This window comes from Colletotrichum acutatum (genome assembly GCF_030867785.1).
Source record: "Colletotrichum acutatum strain CBS 112980 chromosome Unknown BDZ83scaffold_42, whole genome shotgun sequence".
Taxonomy (NCBI): Eukaryota; Fungi; Ascomycota; class Sordariomycetes; order Glomerellales; family Glomerellaceae; genus Colletotrichum; species Colletotrichum acutatum.
In genome coordinates this window covers 39,975-61,778 of record NW_026849036.1, presented here as the reverse complement: position 1 = coordinate 61,778, position 21,804 = coordinate 39,975, and the positions used below count along the sequence as shown (strand labels likewise).

The 21,804-nt window shown below is 55.0% G+C and overlaps 5 protein-coding genes across 5 annotated transcripts; 2 read left to right on the top strand and 3 right to left on the bottom strand.

Annotated features, from left to right (window-relative positions):
- Positions 1 to 36: 36 nt before the first annotated feature.
- Positions 37 to 1,721, bottom strand: BDZ83DRAFT_651374 (uncharacterized protein; the record flags this gene model as incomplete). The annotated part of the gene is made up of 2 exons (XM_060510448.1): positions 37 to 1,241; positions 1,667 to 1,721. The coding sequence occupies 2 exons, from the start codon at positions 1,719 to 1,721 to the stop codon at positions 37 to 39; spliced, it is 1,260 nt and encodes a 419-aa protein (XP_060365395.1).
- A 4,380-nt stretch (positions 1,722 to 6,101) lies between these two features.
- Positions 6,102 to 7,168, top strand: BDZ83DRAFT_619901 (mitochondrial ribosomal protein subunit L20-domain-containing protein). Its single transcript, XM_060508157.1, has one exon. It carries the CDS (start codon positions 6,399 to 6,401, stop codon positions 7,026 to 7,028), a length of 630 nt encoding a protein of 209 aa, XP_060365394.1. The 5' UTR covers positions 6,102 to 6,398; the 3' UTR covers positions 7,029 to 7,168.
- A 499-nt stretch (positions 7,169 to 7,667) lies between these two features.
- Positions 7,668 to 10,143, bottom strand: BDZ83DRAFT_619899 (uncharacterized protein). The gene is made up of 4 exons (XM_060508156.1): positions 9,425 to 10,143; positions 9,048 to 9,339; positions 8,649 to 8,881; positions 7,668 to 8,569 (listed from the first exon to the last, which is right to left on the bottom strand). The coding sequence occupies exons 1-4, from the start codon at positions 9,661 to 9,663 to the stop codon at positions 8,092 to 8,094; spliced, it is 1,242 nt and encodes a 413-aa protein (XP_060365393.1). The 5' UTR covers positions 9,664 to 10,143; the 3' UTR covers positions 7,668 to 8,091.
- Positions 10,144 to 15,752: 5,609 nt separating this feature from the next.
- On the top strand, positions 15,753 to 17,189 carry BDZ83DRAFT_551439 (uncharacterized protein; the record flags this gene model as incomplete). Its single annotated transcript, XM_060503494.1, has 2 exons — positions 15,753 to 16,736; positions 16,878 to 17,189. Coding segments are annotated over 2 exons (1,296 nt in total), but the record flags the coding sequence as incomplete, so codon positions are not given.
- A 1,688-nt stretch (positions 17,190 to 18,877) lies between these two features.
- BDZ83DRAFT_651370 (uncharacterized protein) lies at positions 18,878 to 21,388 on the bottom strand (the record flags this gene model as incomplete). Its single annotated transcript, XM_060510447.1, has 2 exons — positions 18,878 to 20,404; positions 20,522 to 21,388. 2 exons carry the CDS (start codon positions 21,386 to 21,388, stop codon positions 18,878 to 18,880), a joined length of 2,394 nt encoding a protein of 797 aa, XP_060365391.1.
- Between the last annotated feature and the right edge of the window lie 416 nt (positions 21,389 to 21,804).

The following is a 21,804-nucleotide window of genomic DNA, read 5'->3' as shown; positions in this document are numbered from 1 at the left end:
GCTTCAGTTTTCATCAAAATTCCCGTCATAGTCTCCTTAACGTGATGGTCCCTCGATCGGGCTCGTGGGCAAGCTACGGACCCCGCTGAGATCCGTGCTTCCCGTGCGCCTGAGCGCTTGCGACATCGTCTCAATGTTGAGCTCGCCGCTCATGTTGAGGTTGTGATGGGACGAAATTGGGCTGCCAATAGATTTGCGTCCGGGGGACATTTCCAGTCCCTTCACAGACGCGGGGTTGCTTGTTGGCGGCGATGTGCCCGGTCCCTGAGAAGAGACTGGTGATCGGATGGGTGAGGGCGAGCGGGCGTTGATGGACGAGAGGGATGTCAGCCCAGCGACATGAATGGAGTCACGAGAACCTGCTGCGCCGCCGTGGCCGCCCTGCTCGGCCTGCACGACGTCGGCAAAAGAGATGAAGCTCAGCCTGCGCACGTCGGCATTATCGAGCGCATTGTAGTTGGAAGCGTCTTCGCGATCCGCAAATGCACGGAGCTCATCGGTCCATGATGCGGCCATGGAATCGGGCGGGTGGGGGGTTCCGTTTCCGTTGACGCCGGTGACAGCTGCTGCGGCTGGCTGATGCTGGGAGTGGGTGACGATCTCGACGCTGTCCGGATCAAGGTGGTCATCTGTGATTGCTTCGGATGATGCATCCAAAACGGGAGGGATATGGTTCTCGGTTTGAATGTGCGACGGGATGGCGGGCGATTGAGGCTTGATTGACATGTTGTCGACATCTCGCTCGAAGATCTGGGAGCCTGCTGGGGATGGCACTCGCGGGGATGTAGACATTCCGCGGCTTGGCGAGGTAGGGTGCACGTAAGGCGATGTCGTAGACCGAGCTGAAGCTCTAGAGGTGTCCCGTGTCAAGGAAGGGTTGCTGGTGACGGTCGCCGCGGGCTTGGCAGATGATGAAGACTTGTTGGAGACATTTGACTCTTCCTTCTTCTTGCCGAGTCCGAACAATCCGCGCACCTTATTCTTCACGTCCTTTTTCGTGTTGTCCGTCTGGGGTTCATTGTGACTCGAGGCGCGGGGTGTCGCATCGCCGCTTGTGGTGCCGGCCATGTTGTGAGCGACGACGGCGGGGTGCTGTACGATCGTCTCGGCGATGTTGTTGGGGTTTGCCTCGACTAGGCTCATCTTGATGCAAGGTTGTTCGAGTTGGTAATGGTGATAGTTTTGGTGTTTGCGAGTTGGTATGCAGATGGATCTGCTGACACAATGGTATAGAGTGGTTTCTGTAAGAAAAGGGACCAAGAGTTAATGGAATGTCTCTCTTCAACAAACAGGGACCCTGAGGTTGACTTGATGTTATGTAGGCCTTGAAGAAAGAGAGGGGGAAAGGGACGTGGATAAACGAAGTCTGGGAAAACAGGTGGTGGGGGGACAAATAGATTGGCTTTTGGTGACCCTGTGACCCTGACGTATATTCCCGCGATTCGCCCTTTTTGGGTCACTGCAAGGGAAGGGGAAAGTGGAAGGGGGTGCAAGTGTGCGAGTGCGGTGATTGATTGTCACAGGAGCGTCCAGTCGGCGAGGCAGAAAAAAGAGCAGCGCATCGGCAGCAGCAAGCAAGCAATACATGCGCACGCCGTCCGCAGCAGGTAACAGCGCCGCCGACGGAGACACCCCGGCCAAAACAACCAAGATGTTCTTTTTTTACCTGAACGGTACAGAAAGTACATGGATGGGGATGGGGTTGGGGGTGTGGTGGGCATGGGATATCCGAAGGGTGGGATAATAGTATCGAGATGTACATACCAGAACGGTTCAATAGCAGAGCAGTGCAACACCAAGGGGGAAGAACCGAGAATGTGCTCAGTTCCCCTGCGTGCAGAATTTGGGGAGTGGAAGCGGACTAGCCGTTGAGACTCGTGAGCGATGAAGAAATGGGATGATTTACACGGAACGGCGTTGGTCTTTTGGGGGTTGATGGCGTTGTTAGAGGACACAGAGTCAGGTGTCTGTCTTCGTCGTCCGTCTTGGTCTTGGTCTTGGTCCCTTTTAGGATCGTCTGCCGCTTGCTGTATTACTTTTTTTTTCTTATGTCTCTTAGTCGAAGACGATGAAGAGACAAGGAGGAAGAGGGGTGGCCGAATCGCTTCTCTGCCGCAGGCACGCAGACAAGAAAATGTAGCCAGTAGTCTCGTGCGAAAATTGGCGCTCGATAAAGACGGCCTCTAGAAGCGGTCCCTGGTTGACGAGCGAGGATTTGGAAAGCTGGGAGAAAGGCGGGAGCGTGTGACGCAACAGGTCCAGAGGATGCGCAAGCGGATTGGCGGTTTCCTGATGATTTGACCCTTGCCGCAGGAGCCTTGTGGTGCTGATCTGTAAGAGAGGCCCAGGCCTGGGTCTGCTGTGCCTTGCTTGTGGTGGTTGGAGACCTGGAGATGCTCCGTAAGAGATGAGTTCGGTTGGATAAGGTAGATGGGTTGGTCCCGTTATTTGGTGGATAATATGGATTGCTTTTCTGGTCTCCGGTGAGGCGGATTGCGGGTGCGGTACTGATGGATGCGGGCGAGGCGGTGGACGTTCTGTCTGATGATGTGGTATCAAGAGTGCTGGATGCAGTAGATGCAACAGCAAGGTACGGGTACACAGATTTATTCGGGAATAGAAGCGTTGGAAAATGCAAACCTAGGAGCGAAGGGAAAGAACAGGCTGGGGAAGGGGCAGCTATTATCGCCTGTCAGGAGCAGTTTTCGCGTCGCTGCTCGGCAGTCAGCGGATCATGTTTTTTCGGTCCATTTACACTACACTCTACCAAGTACCTAAGGTAAGGAAGGTATGGATAAGTTACGGGATACTTTGGTTTCCCTTCCTTCCTTCGCTCTCGCGCAGGTTCCTGATTGCTTCCTGGCCCAACGCTGCTCCGTCAGCTAAGAGAAACTAAAACGTTCCCACCAGACGATCAAAGGGGAACGGTCACCCGTCAGTCACCCGTCAACAACGCTCACTAAGGTTCTGCGTACCTAGGGAAGAATACCTTAGCAGCTTGTGAAAAAAAGGGGGGGGGGGGGATGTCCCCGTCACGTTCCCACGTCGCGACGTACCCGACGTCTACGCCGCCCGTCTCCAGCCCCGTATCTCCCAACGTTGTTTAGAGTTTTTGCATTGACGTGATGCCGCGCCGAAGGAAGTTGCTGCGGGTGACATGTCTGGCCCCCTTCCTTCTCCCACCCGTCACCACTCACCACTATAATTACTACGTACCATGTTCATACCTTGCCTTTCAGCAAGTACCTTACCTAGTACGCTGCACGGATTTCTACCCAAGTACCGAGTATTCACCCAAGTATCTACCCACTATAGCTTGTAAGGCAAGATACCGCGAGCCTCACTATGCCTTTGCATTGTGCCTTACCTCACTCTGTTACTCTCGTGCCGCTTATCCAGAATGATCATGACATACCATCACCGCCCAAAGACGCCCGGGGGAAGTCTTAGCAGAGAGCCCGATATCTCCAAAGGCGAACCGGACGCGATCTCATCTCGCCTCTCATCTTTGTCACCGGCAGTAGTGTAGCTCAGGCACCGCGTCACGTCTTCTCCCAAGTAGCCCCCCTCCTAAGCTTTCTTGGTTTAGGCCCAGGTTAAGAAAAGAAATCCTCCGCTAGTCCCCCCGTTGACTTCCGCAGCCTCCGATGGCTCCTCAACCGGCGTCAGGGGGAAATCTGACTAGGCATACGTATTGTGAGGTTTATAACGTTGGACTTGTTGAAACTCTGTCCGGACACATCCCCGTTGGCCTTGGGGGGGAAACGTTGAATGTCCTTTCTCAGTTCCTCGGCGGACTACGCGACCGCGAACCGATCGGCGGCCGTAATTCGTATCTTACACGCAGTAAGTCGCACAAGCGACGATAGCGATGAATGGATACGCGGGGAAAACGAAAGGCGACCGTAGACCGACCGCCTGGCGTTCCTTTGGCGTGTCTCGAAATCCAGTTGGGATTACATCGGCTGACTGTCCGTGTGTTTCGTCCGTCCGTATCCAATATGTAATTTGTTTGGGACGCCCGACTAAAGTTCTCGTAGCTTTCTTTTCTTTTGCTCTTCTAAGTTCTAACTGGATATCACCATTAATCTCACACGCGTCCTACAGGAGCTCATTTCCCTATGCCCTCCTGACCTGAAGGGGCTGAATGTCGAATGCGACTCGTTGGCTTTCTTGTCGTCTTCCAAGTTACCCGATTCGGACGCATCGCCAAGTCTTCCCTTCTCCCTTTAGTCAACTTTCGCTAGCCGTAGGGACAGCTCAGCCTAGTCTCGACCCTGGACCCCTTCTCTTTCACAATGCAGTACGCAGTAGTCACTAGAGATTCGATGTCTTAGACCCCTCAATGGCAACTTTTTTTTGGTCTCGGTTTCTCTCAGGGAGTTGTTCACTGAGTTGAACCCCCGTTATGATCCCCATCATCAGTCAATCCCCATCCCGCATTATCTTGTACGACAAGTCGGCGACTGCGGAATAGTAGCTCCATCCCTGAGTTTGTTGTAGCAGAGTCAGTTGACTCGCGCATTTCTCTTGAGCATACCCAGCGTCACAGCCCATGAACCTCTCGGAGATTCCCCCGTCTGAAGTAAAGCTACTCACCGACCACCGAACCCCAGTACCCTTGTCCTTCGCTCTCTCTCTTGTGTCTCTGGCTCTCTGCTATTGTATCCGAAAACGCTGACCACTCTAGATCCTTGAAGAGGGTTTGTTTGATAGCTGGTGGAACATGGCCGAAGAAACGACGAGGATCGCCCCTCTTCCCTGTTCAGACGAAAAAAGTCGGGACTCGGGAAGCTTGCAACAGAGAGGAGTCAGAAGACACCTAGGTTCTGGCGTTCTTGGTTCTGGGTTCTGCCAACATTGAGCTGTTCGCGCCCCCAAAAAGTTCTTTTCGTTCCCTGTTTTTGGCTTCGAATTGATCCCCCATTCAACATTCTCTCTCCACCCTCCCACCTCGTCAGCCTCGGTCCCGGCCTTCTTTCTTCTTTGACATGTTTTTCCCCACGGGCTCTGCATCAGTGATCTCCATCACATCTGAGGGGTTTAGAAAGAAGCATTAAACTCGCAGGAGTACCCAGTCACCTATCCCGCTACTGGGCCAGCCCGTAGGCGCTCGCGACTTATTCCCTCAGAAAGAAGAGATCTTCCCAAAAGCGGTCATGACAAAGTAGAAAAGGTGCCAAAACCGCACAGTAAAAAGGCTCCTCTTCTGCCGCCTCGTTCTACTTACCGCTCACTACTTAGCAATAAAGACCCCCTCCTTTGCCTTCTGTAAAGTCGTAGACCCTCTTGCGCCGGCAAGGCACGAATCCCTGCGTAAATCGGGCTTCCCGCCTCGCTTTACACTTGGTCCCTGGGAAACCGGGCCCCGTTGGAAAGCACGTCACTGTCGATTCTGCATAAACAACACCAATGCGTAGGATGACAATAGAATCTTCCCAATACCTGCCGTTGGAAAGCGCCTGCACACGCACAGTTGCGAAAATAACGCATTGCAATGATGCCTTCTCTTTCCTTGGTATTTCTTGGGAAAAACACTACTCCACGTAACCAACTCCCTTGGCGCATCAGATGCTCTCAACAGGGCACAAGGAAACTATAGCAAAAAGCCGACGGGAGCAACACCGTTGCCGCGCCGCGGTTGAGAGATGCTTTCCCCGAAACCACAGAGTTGTCATGCCTGTTTTGTTTGCGTTTAACCTTCCATCTTGCTCTTTCGCCTTTCTACCTTTCACTGGAGCAACCGACAGCGAGGATCGGGGGAGGTAACGCGGAAGGTAAAGGGGCGCCCCCCGGGAAGCTTCGCAGACGTCACCGGCGACGCTGCGCTGGCAGAGAAAGCCAAGGAAACCCTGATCCAATCAGTTCCACTTCCTCGGACCAGCCCGTTTTCCTTGGTGTCTTGAAGTTCCACGCTTCTTTGAATGCCTCCCGCGTGATATGTCATGTGATACTATCGATAAGAACAGCGTCGACATGGACTACGTGCCTGAGGCGTAATTGGGGAACGCAAGGCAACAACCCTTTCCTTACCTAATCAGTAGAGCATCCCTTTTGGGACAGCTCGCTCCACATGCTGCATTACCTAAGCCAAATTTCCAATCGGCTGTTCGAAAAACTTCAGATCATCGCCTCAGGGTCTCCCGTACAGCATCGCGAAAGAGCTTCCCCCGTAGCACGCGACCAACCCATCAAAGCCTCCCCCCCAGCGCCGCAGTCGACCCGTTCGAGACTCGCGCCGAAGCGACGCTGGCCGTGCTGTCACACTCTCTCAAGGAAACCATTCAATTGGCCATCTCAAGCTCCTAACCGACGTCCTCGAAAAAAAGTGAACGAGAGAGACCACGACTACGAAACACGGTACTCTTCCCAAGCTCCATCACAACTTCCAACCGACAATGGAGGCCAGGACATTGACAAGACCGGCCGCCACGCTGGCATCTCTCCTCCGCCAACAAGCAACCACTACCGTCCCCCGAAGAGGCCACAAGACCTTCTCCCGCACAAAGCGCGCCCTCAACATCCCTCCCCACCCCGACTTCCTCCCCTCGACCCCAGCCGCCGGCGACACAATCATCTACAACCCGCCCTCCGCCGCCCCCTCCGTCTACCACACCCCCTTCAAGTTCCTCCCGGCCTCCGACCCCCGCCGCCGCGCAAACCTCTCCGCCCTCTTCGCCTCCTCCTCACAAGCAACATCCTCATCAAAATCAACGACACCCCTCCCCCCGGCCCTCAACGTCCCCTCCCGCGGCGCCAACCCGCGCTACCACCTCTCCAAGGACGACGTCGCCGAGATCCGCAAGCTCCGCGCCCACGACCCGGATTTCTGGTCCGTCTCGGCCCTCGCGCGCAAGTTTGACTGCTCCGAGACCTTCATCACCATCTGCACGCCTGCCCCGCGAGAGCACACGCAGAAGCTCGCGCAGAAGCTCGAGGCCGTCAAGAGCCGCTGGGGTGGTATTCGCACAAAGGCCCGCGAGGACCGCTCGCGCAGAAAGGAGATGCTCTTCCGGGGTGAGCTGTAAAGAAAGATTCAAACCGAAGAAGAAGAAAAAGACCTACTCAGGAAAAGATCAAAAATGGGGCCGCTTGACGACTCGGGATGCCTGAGTCTGTTACTGTACTTTTGGCGATGAGATAGGCATTGGAGGGGGGGGGGGGGAAAGACCTGCTGTTTCCGAGGCCTCTATGCGGGAAAGCCAGGGCTCTCTGTATCACCAAGGGATGAAAAGGGGGGAAGGCGGCCAAGGAGGGGCGACGTATGGCACATTTATCATCTGTACCATCAAAAACATTGGGGGAGTGTCACAAAATCGGCTGGGAGATATGTAGGATAGAGGCGGGTCACGATACGCGGAGACCGAAAAAACTCCCAACCAATCTGTACAATGAAAGAGAGATAAAAAGATAGGGGCCGTAGAAACTCGTGTATAATTGTTCTACCAACTCTCGCCATCGCACGACATGATTCACTGACTGCTACACGAGTTTGGACCTCAGCTTTTAACCCTATATATCCCTTCCCACCTGGCTGGCATTTATGCCAGGCTCACGTTCCGTCATCGCCGCCGTAGGCAACTAGACATCGAGACCCATCTTCAGGACCAACTGGCATGAGACCGAAACAAAAGGAGTCCACCTCGGTAGGCTACATCACTTGGTGCTCATGCTGGGATTCGAAATCGGGTACTCGCCCAGCCTGTCGTCGAGTAAGGCTGGTTGGCGTATAAATTGATTGTCGTTGACCTTTAACCACTCTACCACCCAGCGAGTTTGTCCTGGTCTGCGACCTATAGGTGCGCCTGCTGTTGCTGGTGACGGGAATGGACCTGACGGGACCTAGATCGGCTTGGTTCTTGTGTATTTCCCTGTGTATTCAGGTGGAAGATAACGGCAGGTTGGCACTATCAAACTTTTTCTATCCATCTTCTACCCGGCAGCTCTTTAGCTTGCCGTCTCAGTACAAGGTCAAATTCATTCCTGCATCGAGGCAGATTCCCCGATGATGACCCCTAACTACCTTGTCACGAATTAAGAGTTGTCATCAAATCATTAAAAAGCAAATATCCCAAAAAGAAGAGTCAGCCCTCAAAGCTGACGCATCGTAACGCCCGCCTTGGCCAAGTCAGCCTCACCAGGAATGACTCTGTAGCACCAGCCGCACCAACTCCGCCTGATGCCCTTTACCTCTCTTCCGAGGATATTGTGATGGCTCTTCTCGTCGTCCCACTCGGGCACGCACGCGCCGACTCTCACCATGCGGACTAATTTGGTCTTCACGACGCCTCCGATTCCCTCAATCTCGTGCCTCTCGTACCCGGGGCCGAGCTGAGGACTCGGCGTGCGCTCATATCGCACAGTGTCGAGGTGTACCTGGTCTGTGGCCGTCCACAGGTTCGCGCCGGTGACGGCCGCGTCCTCGGCATCACAGTCCGTCTCATTCTCACGCTCCTTGGCGCCGGCGCAAGCGGTCTCGCGACCGCAGATGACGCCGCGGTCGCCCTCGCCGATACCCGTTCCCAGGCCGCCGAGGACTTCTCCGTAATGAGCCCGCCATTTCCAGATACTATAGCCGGAGGAGTCGACGTTAGCAAGAACAGGTCTTGTAAATCTTCAGCATAGTGAGAAAGGAAGGGGGTCTATACCGCTGGTAGTCGTGGTCGGCCCCGCGCATGCTCCGCCCACAGGGCTGACACAGCCAGACGCCATCGACGTCACATCGACAAATCTCTCGTCTCACGGCATCGTCGAGCAGAGGTGTTTCTGGCTCCAGCGCGTGATTGATGAGACTTGCGATGGGGGCCTTGGTACAACACTGGCACAACCTACGATGACGCTCGCGGAGAGCGTTGGAGGCTGGCGGCTTGATAGCGCAGTTCTGTTTGTAAGCGTCAGCAATCAACTTTACTTGGCAAGCTCTCTATCCTCCCCGGGCCATTGCCACAATGCTCTTGGCACCCCTTCCCACCCTTTCAAGTCTGCAAGGGAATCGCTTCTCGGTGGGATGGAGCCAAGAGCATGTGGCAAGGCATAGGACGGCATACCCTGCACACGACGGTCTTGCACCTCCGACACTCCGTCACCAGGTCTCGGGCACAGCTGCCGCTCTTGCCGTTGTAGTTCCGGCCATCTTCCATGTAATACCAGTTGCCGGCCCTCGCACGAAAGCGGAACGTGGACTCTGGGTCGACGGGGACGGCCTCGTTGGAGCAGTGCAGCGTCGAAGAGAGGAGGATGGAGCGGTATTGCAGCAGGCCCTGGCGGACCTGGCGCGAGGTGCGGGCGAGACTGTCGAGGGTGTTGAGATCGATGTGTTCAGCTATTGACATGACGATGCTGCGGGAAAGGGGGGTTCGGTGTCAGTCGTGATCTTCTACCTGCCACATGCGCGTGATACGGGGGGAGAAAAAACGGAGCTTACGGATAGCAGCCAAAAGCCTCAGTAGCAGCACTCTGAAATGTCGGTGTTGGCTCTGCTACGGGAGCCGGTGTCACCAACGGGGCCGGGGCAATTGCCGGCTTCTCAAGCATGTGCTCGAGCTCGCGACTGCTTGATTCCAATGCATCAGTCGCGACAGCAGCGGCAGTTGCCAGGCGGCGTGCCTCGAGAACGTGAAGGGGCTCCATGTCCTCGTCGTCTAGATCAACAAAGACGACCATGGTGGGCAGGCCGTCGCGTAGGCGGGCAAGGGACCTATATGATTGAATTCGACCGTCGAGCAAAAAAGTTCCAGCTTGCGTCGCCGCCGATCTTGACTCGGTTCCTGAGACCCGAGCCGAGCTGAGCTGTTGTGATGGATGGGCGGGGTGGGGTTGGAGAATCCCCCGATGCCGCAGCTTTGGCTTCGTTCCTGACCGGGGGGCCAGATGATGACGCAAGGTAGATCTTGGTAGATCTTGTGGATACAAAACGGAGAAGACGGTATAGGCAAGCAGGAATAGATCAAGATTAGTGAATGGAAGGAAACTAAACAATAAGAACGTCGATTCTCGGTTCCATCGCAAGTTGACGATGTCAAAGAGATGGCACCGAAACGGCAGGTGATGGAAGGATGATGTTGGACACTGCCAGGGGTGGGGGGTTGAGGATGGGGATGGGGAATGAGAGGGTCACAGACAGTGGCCCAGCTGGGAAGGTCTGGGCCAGATGAGATCAGCACAGTAAGGCACACGACCTCGGATGGAAGGACACCTGAGCCACACTTCGACTTCCATGATCAAAGCGCACGACAAAAACGAAACCAAGCCTATTTGGATTCACATCACAATTGCTCGAAATAAAAGCCGCGTACCATAAGTAGATTGGGTACCATCGCCGTACAATCCTCAGCCGAAAGTACAAGTGTCGATCAAGCAGGAACGAAGCACATGCGGACTTCACAGTTCGCACTATCCGTGACGCCGTCGACGGTCGCGTTAGCTGGAGCGCGCTGTAGCTCTGGTCACAAGGAAGCTTCAGCAATGGGCTGTCGTATGCCTGTGCTCAAGGCACTGGTCGAAGCGCACACTGTGCCCTTTGGAAACGTCTAACGCGCAGGTTTGCGTGCTTCCCACCCACTTGGCGGCGGGGCATCCCCCGAAATCCGGAGGCCGGTACCCCACACCGAGCGCTCGACTACCGAGCCCGTCTTCGGCGATGATCACCCCATCAAATTCTTTTAGCTAATATTCCCGATATTCCGAGAGGAACGGCCTGTGAGATGGGCTAAGGCATTCATTAATCTCAATGAATTTCCCGTCCTGTCACCTGCGTCCTCTTTATGGGGTCAACTTTGTTTCGACTCCTTTTACCACAATTACCCGGCCCGGTTTCTGGCTCAGAGCTTTCGCGCAGCTCCGGCCCGAGCGTATGCACCGGGCCGGTGATATGTCTCCACTCGCGACCGCAATTCAGGGAGAGTCGAGCCGGAGGACGCCCCCGATCGTGACCGCCTGGCAGCTTTACACGCCCCGAAAATATTCGGTGCAAAGCTTTTCCCACTTCTCCCTAATATCCTATAAATGGTAGAGATGGCGCAGACAACTTGGCTGCACCATCTCACAAGTCAGGTATTATAAGCACCGCACCCAAGTTTTGTGCGTTGAAAGTGTAGAACGAGTCCACGCCGGGAATTGGCATCTTAAATATCAACCGGAAAATTGGGCATTTATTCTTGTTTCCAGAATTGTTCATCAGGTCGATGCCGATAGCATTTCTATGCTGCGTTTTGGTGAGTTTGGCTGGTGATTCGTTGATGGTGTATTCAGACTTTTGGCCCCGTGGTCCAATCCTTATGCTACTACTCGAAAGTCTCCAATGTCTCATCCTTACTTGTTTTGGACCTTCGTTGAAGAGCACGTGAGGATTAATCAGTGTGTCGCACAGTCGCTCGAAATACTGCAAGTCCTTGAAGTGCGTGAATATTGCTCTAAGATGTACAAGGCAGATTTCGATGTCGGTTCAACTAGTAACCCCATCTTTACTTTGTAACCAAGTTAAGGCTGGCATCTTGACGAGTATCATTGACTGACTGGCTGCCGGTTGTGGTAATGGATCCAACAACACATGGATCAAAAGGTGTGGAGATGTCAAGTCTCGATACGTCCCTGGTTAGAAAAATTTGCTTAGAGCATAGCTGTATGGTGAGAAGTCCTCTTTGACAACAGGCTTCGGCAGTAGACCTGTTGGTAGCGAGTATATCTGTAGTAGTCAGCGGCTAATCCGGCCGGCTACTGTACTTTAAGCATTCGGCAAGTGTCAATGGTTCCCTTGTCGTGCTGTCGCCAAGTCAAGTCAAACCTGCTCAGTATCTTGACGAAGTGCTAAACATTAGCAAAGCCACAATCTAAGACCCAAGACGGCGCATCAAATGTCTCGAGGGGGTGTGCAAACAACCCCAGATCGATGATGCAATGCCGGTTGGCTGTGCTTCTTCCAAAAGAAAAAACAACTCACCAAGATAACAGGTGCGGAAGTTCCAGACTCAATCATCAGAGGGCGCAGCAGCACCACCCCGGCTCTCATATTCATGCCGGACTTTTGACGGCAGGCTCAGGCTCCTTAGTCTCGCAGATGATCTGCGAACGGGAGGCAGCATCCCTGATTCAGGGTGCGGTGTCGTACACAGGGCTGATGACTCAGACCAGAAGGCCGGTTTCAAGGTCTAGACTATTTCTTGTGTTGCTATATCTGACGGTGGCGGTTGCAGGATGGGGGGTTCGAGTTAGGGCGTTACCACTCGTATCCGCCGCTCCGGAGGGAGCGGGCGGCCACAGACATTCTGGAGGCGGCGTTTTCAATCCTCATGATGGCCGAGCTAGTGTCTCTAGTATCCTAGATCTCTTACTGTCTCTCGCTGGGACTGCCAGGTCTGGATGAAGCATAGCTTGTCAGAGGGCTCGCCGTGGGTGCATCCTGAGCACGAGTGACAGCCTCTTTCCTTGATGGTCCTCGATCTAGTGCCATTCTCGCTGCGCGCCTCGCGAGGCAGGATCCGTTTTGGTCAGGTTTGGCGGGATGTCCTCGGGGCATCTAGCAGAGTCAATGACTTTAGTGACAGCCTGACAGACGAGTACCTTGTTTGTGAAGACCTTGACTAGCCAAGAAGGAGGGAGAAGACATCCACAATGGCCCGCTCGCCAAGGATAGCCGTCCACCGTCAGAGTTGCATTAGAGCAAACATGGCGATTCATCATCGATCCGCCGAGCTAGACTACTAGAAGCAAAGGCCAAGAAGTCAGATTTGTAGTCGACATATCGCGGAGGCCGAGAAGAGTCTAAACCGCAAAGTGAAGTGGTTGCTCATTCTGGGATGATGCTACAAGAACGGTCTCATCCAAAGACGTGTGTGGCCCCTCTGCAATTTTAAACAATCAAGAGTGTTGGTAGGGTAGTCAGAGGACTAGATGGGGGAGGAAAGACCACCAAGACCGAGAGAAGGATGCGGCGGCGAAGAGGGACCAGACAGAGATCCCCCGCATGGGTCGCACAAGCCAGGCCTTGTTCATGGTTTGACGTGTGCGCGGGATCGACGAGCGGACCATGGTGATCAGCATAAAATATGCTAGTGAGCGAGGGCCGGCGGGCGGACGAACCACGGTAGTGGTGGTGCATTAAAGGTTGCAGTGAAGAATCTCCGAAAGCTGTCGTGAGTTGACTGCCCGGGGTGAGGATGGGCCTGAGAGCTATAATAGATGCGACTCTGCTCTGCTATTCATCTGTCGGCACATGCGAGGGAGGCTCCCAACGCTCCCCATTGTGTGGTTGTCGTTATGTCATCGGGCCAAAGGTTGACAGGCGATGGGTCGGGAAGGGGGCAGTGGAAGGTTGTAAGTCGAGAGAAAGAGAAAGATCCACAGTCGTCCCAAGTCTGCACGAAAGAAGCCTCCTGTAATTAGCCTTCGTGAAACCAGAGCAGGGGTGCCAGGTCCGGGGCGTTGGGCGACATGACATCAGATGGAAGAATCGGGTGTGACTGGGTGTAGTTCACGAGGGAAAAGGAAGGGAAAGAGGCGTGCGGTCAAACAATCAGGAGACTGGCTACACATGATCTAGCGTCTTTTTTCGTGAAAACAATGAGAATCAATATTCGTCAGGTACTAAGTGTAAGAGGGTTGAAGCTGGAAGATGTAGTAGGGGTGAAGTTGATGGAGGGTAGAAACACTATGAAAGTTGATTGGATGAGTGGAGAATCCGCAGAGTCCAGAAGCCCTGGAATCACTGGGAACATCTGGTCAGGGACGATCTGACAAGCCACATTCTACGGATCAAAATCAGGTACCCGTTGGATAAAGCACATAGAGAAATGGTGAGTTGGGACGAGGCTGAGTCTTTCCTCTTTGGAAAATCAGCTGAAACAGGAACAACCAGGTCAGGGGCTTTCACCGTGTTTGGGATGAAGTTGGCGTGGATGCCACTGGAGAAAGGCGCTGGCATCTTCAAACGGCCAAGTGGGACGCAGCCGCAACATTATATAAGCAGAACCGTACTGATGCGTACTGATGCGCCTCCCGATTGGCTGTAATTCTCCGATGACCACGGCGGCCAGGTCCGATTGATCCTCGACCCCCCGCGAAAATCATGCGCTATCGCTGCCATTCCTCCCCCCCGTTCCCCCCGATTGCCCCGATTCTACCCCCGGCCCTTCTTAGCGCCGCTCCCAACTCCATTCCATCCAACGTCCCCCTTCCTCTGGGCACTCAAAGTGAACCTCAACTTCCTCCACCGACTTGCCCCTGAGCCTCCATTCAACATCTCCTTTCACCAAGCTGGTTCCCTGGACCGACCAAGCGAGCGATTCTTCTTTTCAAGCTTGATGCTATTGGACCAGAACATCGGACGGAGAGCAGAATTCGATATCGCCTGGTTCTATTCCTCATCCTCCTCCTCCTTTCCCCTTGCGGATAACACCCCTGAGCGAAGAAGTTTTTTTTCGCTCGAGAATCACTCCCTGAACCTGTCTTCCCATCTCCTTTACTCTGCCCACTGTTTCCATCACTTCAAGCTGGGGGTTTCCTTCCATGTTTGGATGTTTAGAAATTCAAAATGTTGTCGTTTTGAGTGGGCCGAACAGACACGGCTCGGAGAAAAACACAAGACGGCAGGACACAAACGGGCACTTGTAGATCATGGGAGAACTAACGGGAGATCATTTTTTGCTCTTGGACATTACGCACACCACAAGAACGATACAACATCATCAAGTGATGAAGATTTGGATCTACACATACCGTTGCATTCTTAAACAACATCTCCTCATCTTCTCATGTTCCCATAAACTTAGTTATTGGGCTCCGCTCTTTCACCACCGCTTCCACAAAGAAGACGCGCATGCCTTAACAGTGTTAAGGTGTGATATAGGCTGTTACCTCCGGCCGAATCATCCTATTATGCACATCACCTCCGTTCAGAGCCCACAGACGTCGACGCCTAACCCCAGGCTATCTCACTCGCTATCCCCCGTCATCCCGGTATGGCATCACGGCCTTTTACGTCGCTTCTTAGCAAACGTCCACCGACGCCCAGCCCCGTCCACCTGCAAGATACTCCTCCCAGGCTGTCCAAGCATATTGGTGATCCTCCACAGGGCAAATACTCCGCGGGCAAATACTCCATTCGCACCCCCCGGCCAAGAGCCATCCTCCACTCCCCTCCACCCCGCGGGCCTGCTCCTCTCTTGAAATCGTAAACACCAGACGACGGTTAAGCTCATCCCCCTACCCTAGCCCCGCAGACAACCCGCTCTTCGACCGAACGTCTCACTATGTCTAACCCAAAGCGATGGCGAAGCCGGACTACCGTCAGGCTAGCTCCAGTCTGGTTCAGGAGGCGTAGGTGAGGTGAGGTATCCGTACTGGATAACCCGATCTTTGGCAGTTCGAGAGCAACCCTGGTCCCCAGGATGGAGGAGCAAGCATCCATCTGGACTAACATGGGCTTTGGGGAGGTCGAAGGCGGGAGGCAAGAGGCAAGAAAGAACGTTTAAAGAAGGGCTCGTTCCCGTCTCTGGAACGGAATTCTTGTTTCTCTCCAGCCTCATCGCTCTGCATTCTTTGGTGATTCATTTGCCAGTTTCTTTCTTTTCGCTTCCTTCTTTTCCAACAGCATCCTGTCATTCTCTTCTCGGTGCTAGTCGCCCATCTCCCTTGAAGGGCCTTGCTTCAGTCCATTCCTTCATCACCAACGATCCAAACGAAACCAGACACGAACTCCATCCAACTTGCAAACACTTTAGCAATCCGCTAGCTTCACGATCCTTTCAGCAGACAACATGTTGCTCAAGTCAGCCGCCCTCGTCTGCCTCCTGGCCGAGCTCGGTCTCGCGCGCCACCACCAGCACCCCAAGCGCCAGGTCGCACCCTCCCCGATCTTGTCGAGTATCAGCATCCCACCCCCTCCCTCGACGGGAACTGGTGCTGCCGGCGCCGCCCCGGGCACGGGTGGCCCGACGGGCATCTTCCTCAACACCTCGATCCCCGTCGCCACCCCGCAGGTCACGACCCTCACCGAGATAGCAACCGTCACCTCCACCCTCGAGAACAACGCCACCGTCACCGAGGTCATCACCACCGAGCGCACCGTTACCGCCTCCGCCCCCGCCGTCATCCAGCAGCCTCAAATCATCATCATCTCCCAGGTCACCTTCTTCCAGTTCATCTCCGCCCTCGGTGGTGCCCCTCCCGCCGTTCAACAAGGTGAGCAGGGCGGCTTCGTCGTCGGCGGCCAGCAGTTTGGCCAGTTCCAGTCCGCCTGCAGCGCCGCCTGCGGTATGCAGTTCACCCAGTGCCAGAGCATCGCCGGACAGAACTTTGCCATCTCCCAGTGCCAGACCCAGCTTGTCAACTGCCAGAACGCAGCCAAGACCGCCACTGTCACCGTCTCCGTGCCCGTGACCGTCACCCAGACCGTCATCCTACCCAGTGGCCCAGTCTCTGGAGGAAGCAGCCTGCCCTCTGCCACGCTCGAGAACGGCGGCTCTGTCATTGCCACCACCACTCTGCCCCCCGACTCTGGCGCCACCATCGGATCCGGAGGTGTCAGCTTCGTCACCGTCCCTGCTACCCCTGCCGCGCCTCCCTCCCAGACGCCCGCTGCCCCTGAGACCCAGGTCTTGACCACCACTCTCCCGGCCAACCCCGATTCGCCTTCCGGCTCCCCCATCGTCTCCGTGATCACCATCACCCGCCAGCCCGGATCTGAGCCCTCTGCGACCGGCGGTGCCTCCGAGCAAGCCGGCTCCGTTGAGACCTCCGCAGTCGTTTCCACCCTTCCTCCCCAGTCCGAGGGCGGCGCCCCTGTCGTTTCCACCATCTACATCACCAAGACTGGCGGTGTTCCTGTTGCTTCCGGCACGGCTGTCAGCTCCGTCGACGCAATTGCCAGCGGCTCCGTCGAGACCTCCGCCGTCGTGTCGACCCTCCCTCCCAAGTCTGAGGGCGGCGCACCCATCATCTCGACGATCTACATCACCAGAACCGGCGGCGGCGACGTCCCCGCGGCTTCCGGTACCGCTGTCAGCTCCGTCGATGCCGTCGCTTCCTCCGCGGTCATCACCACGCTCCCCGCCCAGTCTGAGGGAGGCCAGCCCATTGTTTCGACAATCTACGTCACTGCCCAGCCTCCCGCTCCCTCCAACGAGCCCGGTGCCTCCGGACAGGGCGGCGAAGTTGTCACTTCCGCTATTGAGACCACCCTTCCTCCCCAGAGCGCCGGAGGCTCCGCCATCATCAGCACCGTCTATGTGACTGCCACTGTGTCTGGAGGTGTCCCCGTCGCCTCCGGTACGGCCGTCAGCTCCGTCGACGCAGTCGCCAGCTCCTCCGCCGTCGTGACCACCCTGCCCGCCCAGTCCGAGGGAGGCCAGCCCATCGTCTCAACCATCTACGTCACCGCCCAACCTCCTAAGCCTACTGGCGGCAACGGCAGTGGCAACGAAGGCGGCGCGGCCTCGGAGCAGGGCGGCGAAGTCGTCACCTCGGCCGTCGAAACCACCCTCCCTCCCCAGAGCGCCGGCGGCTCCGCCATCATCAGCACAGTCTACGTGACCGCCACCGTCCCCGCGGCCTCGGCCTCTGCTTCAGCATCCATCTCCCGCCCAGCTGAGCCCCCCCGCCCCAACGAGCCCAAGACCTCCGTCATCACAATGACCCTCGCCCCTCCCTCCGGCTCCCCCGTCATCTCCCTCGTCACAGTCACAATCCAGCCCACCGCAGGCCCCTCGGGCTCCGGCTCACCCCCCGCCCAGACCGAGGTCGTCACCTCCGCCCTGACATCCACCATCCCCGCCGAGGGCACCACCCCGCCCCGCGTAACGACAGTCTACGTGACCGCCCAACCTCCCGCCCCAACTTCCGCCCCCGCCCCTCCCCGCGTCGTCACAGTCACGGTCGGCTCCCTCACCGGCGTCGTCACAATCAGCGACGCAGCCCAGAGTTCCGCCTCCGGCACCACCATCGCCTCAGCCCTCCCCAGCGCCGGTGCGGGCGGTAACACGGGCGGCAACGGAGGCAGCGGCGGCAACGGAGGAAGCAACAACGGCGGCAGCGGTAACGGCGGAAGCGGCGGCAACGGAGGCAGCGTCGGCGACGAGAGCGGCGGAAGCTGCCCCTCGGCCTCGCCCGTCACCGTGACCGTCAGCGCGTGCCCCACCGCCCCCGTCACCTCCGTCCTGACCCAGACCGTCTCCGTCGTGCCCACGTCCACCCCCGCCGCTGTCAAGCGTGCCGAGGAGGGCAAGCGCGACGCCGTCTACCACCCCCGCCGTCACGGCCATGCCTTTGGCTTCTGGTAAACAGTAAGCGGGTGGTGGTAGTTTGAGCAAGAAGAAGAAGAAGACGAAGAAGAGATAGCTGTGGCGATTGAACAGAAAGATGAGCCTGGCAGGAATGCTAGCCGCTTGTTGAGTAGATCAACCCTGCTACACATTTTCTTCCTCTTCTCTGCTTTCCTCTCAAACTCTCGAAACGACATCATGGGATATCAAGTCAAACCAACAAAAAAAAATTGACATTGAGAAAAAATCAACAAAAAAATGGGAAAGGCAAAAGGGGTTCGTTCCGCACATGATACAGATGAGATCGATTGCCTCTTGGCAGACAGCTGTGCTGGGTTCTGGCCGGAGCAAACGGAAACGCAAAGATTGTTTGGACGATTTGGGTGAAAAGGGTTCATGGATTGGAGCATCATCTTTGGGGGTTTGTGTCTTTTTTTCTTCTTCTTGCATTGTACATTGTTTCTGTCCGTTTCTAGAGTAGATAGGGCCAGGTCCCAATAACGGTCGATATCCCACGAATGTCAAAAAGGATGCCACAACACTCCCGTTCCAAAGTTCTTCCATGCTGTGTGATGCGAATGTAGATAGCCATCTTTCCCCAAAATGCGAGTAATCGTGCTGCACTACTCATCTGATCCGCCTTCAATTGGATCGCCGTCATAATTAGGTAGCCCTCGGATATTGGCACGCCCATCCTTGGCCTTCTTCTTTCTCGATCTGCCCTTGGGCCTACCCCTTTTCTTGGAAACTAAGTTTACGCTCAGGGGCAAAACTGGTCCAGGGTCTCGGCTTGATGAGCTGGCTAGTCTCCCGACAAAGGTTTTTGGCTTGGCAAACCTTTGCCCCACGTTATAGCTCCAGTCAGAGTTGGATGGTTGTGCAATCATTGACATAGAGTCCGTAATCTGCGTCGGAGCAACTTTAGATGTCAGAGACTCTGTTCCGGCTTGGGGTATGATTGAGTCCGAATATTCTGCTATGACGGAGTCTGCGATGTCTGTGTCAGTGGTTTGATATTGGCTGTACTCTAATTCACAGTCTACGAGATCTCCACGAATAGCCATATCTGTGTGGCCGGCCTTTGGAGAAGATCCCAGCGATGTCGGAATCAGAGCGCCCTTATTTCGGTGTTGGAGCATCTTGTGTGGTGCAAGGTTTTTGGAGGCAAAGGCCGAGATGGGAGCCACAAAAGGTTGGTAGTAGTCGCTAGCGGAGCTGCTTGATGGCCGTAAGTCTCGCACAGCTTCCTTGAGCGACTCTTTGAAAGCAACATCTTCATCTTCTTCGACGTCTTCGCCGAATATGAAGCTCATCCACTCTGTATCCATGTCTACTTTCTCTGAGCCTGGCACCGGTATAGCATTTCCGGCATCTGTATCTAGTGTCTGAGGGAGAAAGATTGAGGTTTCGACACACTCGTTTTCTTCATCGGCAGGCCTCAAGTTTTGCACACTTGGTTCTCGCTTGTTGAGAGTTGATTTCTCCTCGCTATCCGACTCAAACATGGGCGATAGCTGTCGAGGCTCCGCATAGTGGCCATTGTCTGAGCAGGATTCTGCATGCGCGAGGGACGTGTCCTCGGAAAGTCCCTCTTTATCGTTGTAAAGGTCACCTTTCGGTCGACCAGCTAATAGAGTGGATGATCTGGTCGGTAGCGGAGGTGATGAGGATCGCATCTTCTCTGCAGTGTCTCTTGGTTGGCCATCATTCTTTATTGAGGTGCCAAAGCGCTTGTACTGGCCAGTTTCCATATTGTCCGGCGCCCTGTCATCCAAAGAGGAGTTCGTAAATGTGCTCATCGGGGGTTGGTCGAATCTTGAACCATGGGCCACCGAGCTGCTTAGAAAAGGGATGTTGCTGACTCCGGGACTGATCTTGACGATCTTGCGACTTGCACCAGAATCTTTCTCGAATGGACTTTTTGTTTGATCTTCATGAGACTCGATCATCTTTTGCCATCGCTCATTCTCATTGCATTCCGATGACGCAACTTCTTGCACTGGGTTGTGACCGACTTGACCAATGGTGCTCCCAAACATTTCGGACGCTGGTTTCCCTGATCTCTCAAGCATTACAAGCTGGCTCAGTCGTCGAGGCACAGGTTGATGTACCCTGGATGGAGATGATTCAACAAGTAATGACCGACCTTCCTTTTGTAGACGCTCAAGTCTGGTCGGGTACCTATACGCCTTGGACGATATCGAGGAGCTCGGAGGGTTTCCACGGCACGCAGCACTCTGTCCATGCTTTCGCTGCGTCGAACATACCATTTCGGACGATGGCAAAGCTCTATAGCCGTGCAATCCTGAAGGACCATAGTCCTGCGCAGAGGGTTGAGACGAGGTTTGGCCAAAGTATTGTGACTGTCGTAAGTTTTTCGACTGGGTCGCAGTTCTGGGAAGACGATTCTGAGAGCTTCTTGCCGTGATCTGACTTCCTCCGCCGTATCGAATATCCTCACTGCCGATTCTGATCCTGACGTCTTTGTCTCCGCCTTGCGTGCTAATGGAGCTTGTAGGTTTGCCTTGTAGTGGTCTCCTTCCATTTCCGTTCTGCTCCCAGAAGAAGCCAGATTGACCCGCAGGATGCCTGTTGCGAAAGCCCCAGATCTGGCGTTCTTTTGAGCTGCCAGCTCCGGAGAAATGCAGAGGTAGCGACTTTTGGACATTGATCCCAGCCCAGTCGTCTTTTTGTAGCAAGCGGTGCCTCTTCGCATCCAAGAGCTCAGGGTCATGGTCAGGAAGCTTTCGTTTCTTAGCAGCATGCTGTGAGCGAGGCTCTTGTAGGATGCCCTGGTCTACTGCAACTAGAGGTTCCTTCCGCGCATGCTGCCGTGGCGACATCCACAGACGGTGATCCTGAAGAACATTGTGTTGGTTGTTCTGGTTGTGCCGGTGTTGCTGGTGCTGCTGGAAGTGCGGCGAATTTTGTGATGGAACTGTCGAGAGGCGCTTCGTAGGATATGTCGAAGAATTGGCCTGCTGAGAGAAAAAGGAAATAGAGTCGAGGCCGGGCTTGGGAGGACCGTGAAGTCCCGAGCGAGCCTTTGCGAAGTACTGTTTTTGTTTAGCGATTTCCGGTTTCCAGCCCTTTCCTCGAGAACGTCGTGCCAAAGCTCCCTCGGTCCAGTTCATGGTATGAGCACGGCGGGAGAAGATGGGTTGCTGGCGTCAGTGAAGGATGAAGAGTTAGATCATATAGCAGGAGAATGAAGCCAGAAATCACAGCATGGAGCAAAGATGTTTGGTACAGCCCTACATGCCTCCAGTCAAGGTATCCGAGGTTGTTCAAAATCGGACATCCTTAGACAAACCGAGCTCGAGCAGGCAAGCACGACCTCCCAATCTGAAAAAATTCTGTATTGCTCTTTCCTGAGCTAATTGTACTTAGGTATACCCGCATCATGTGATATTCTCGTTTGTTGCTCCTGCTTGCAAACAGAAGAAGGGGCAACAGCAAGCAGACCAAGCCAGGAAGTCGCGATTGCTGTTGCAGTTGCCGCCTCAACGATGGAAAAACGACCCCTATTTTCTGGTACAGTACGAGTGCA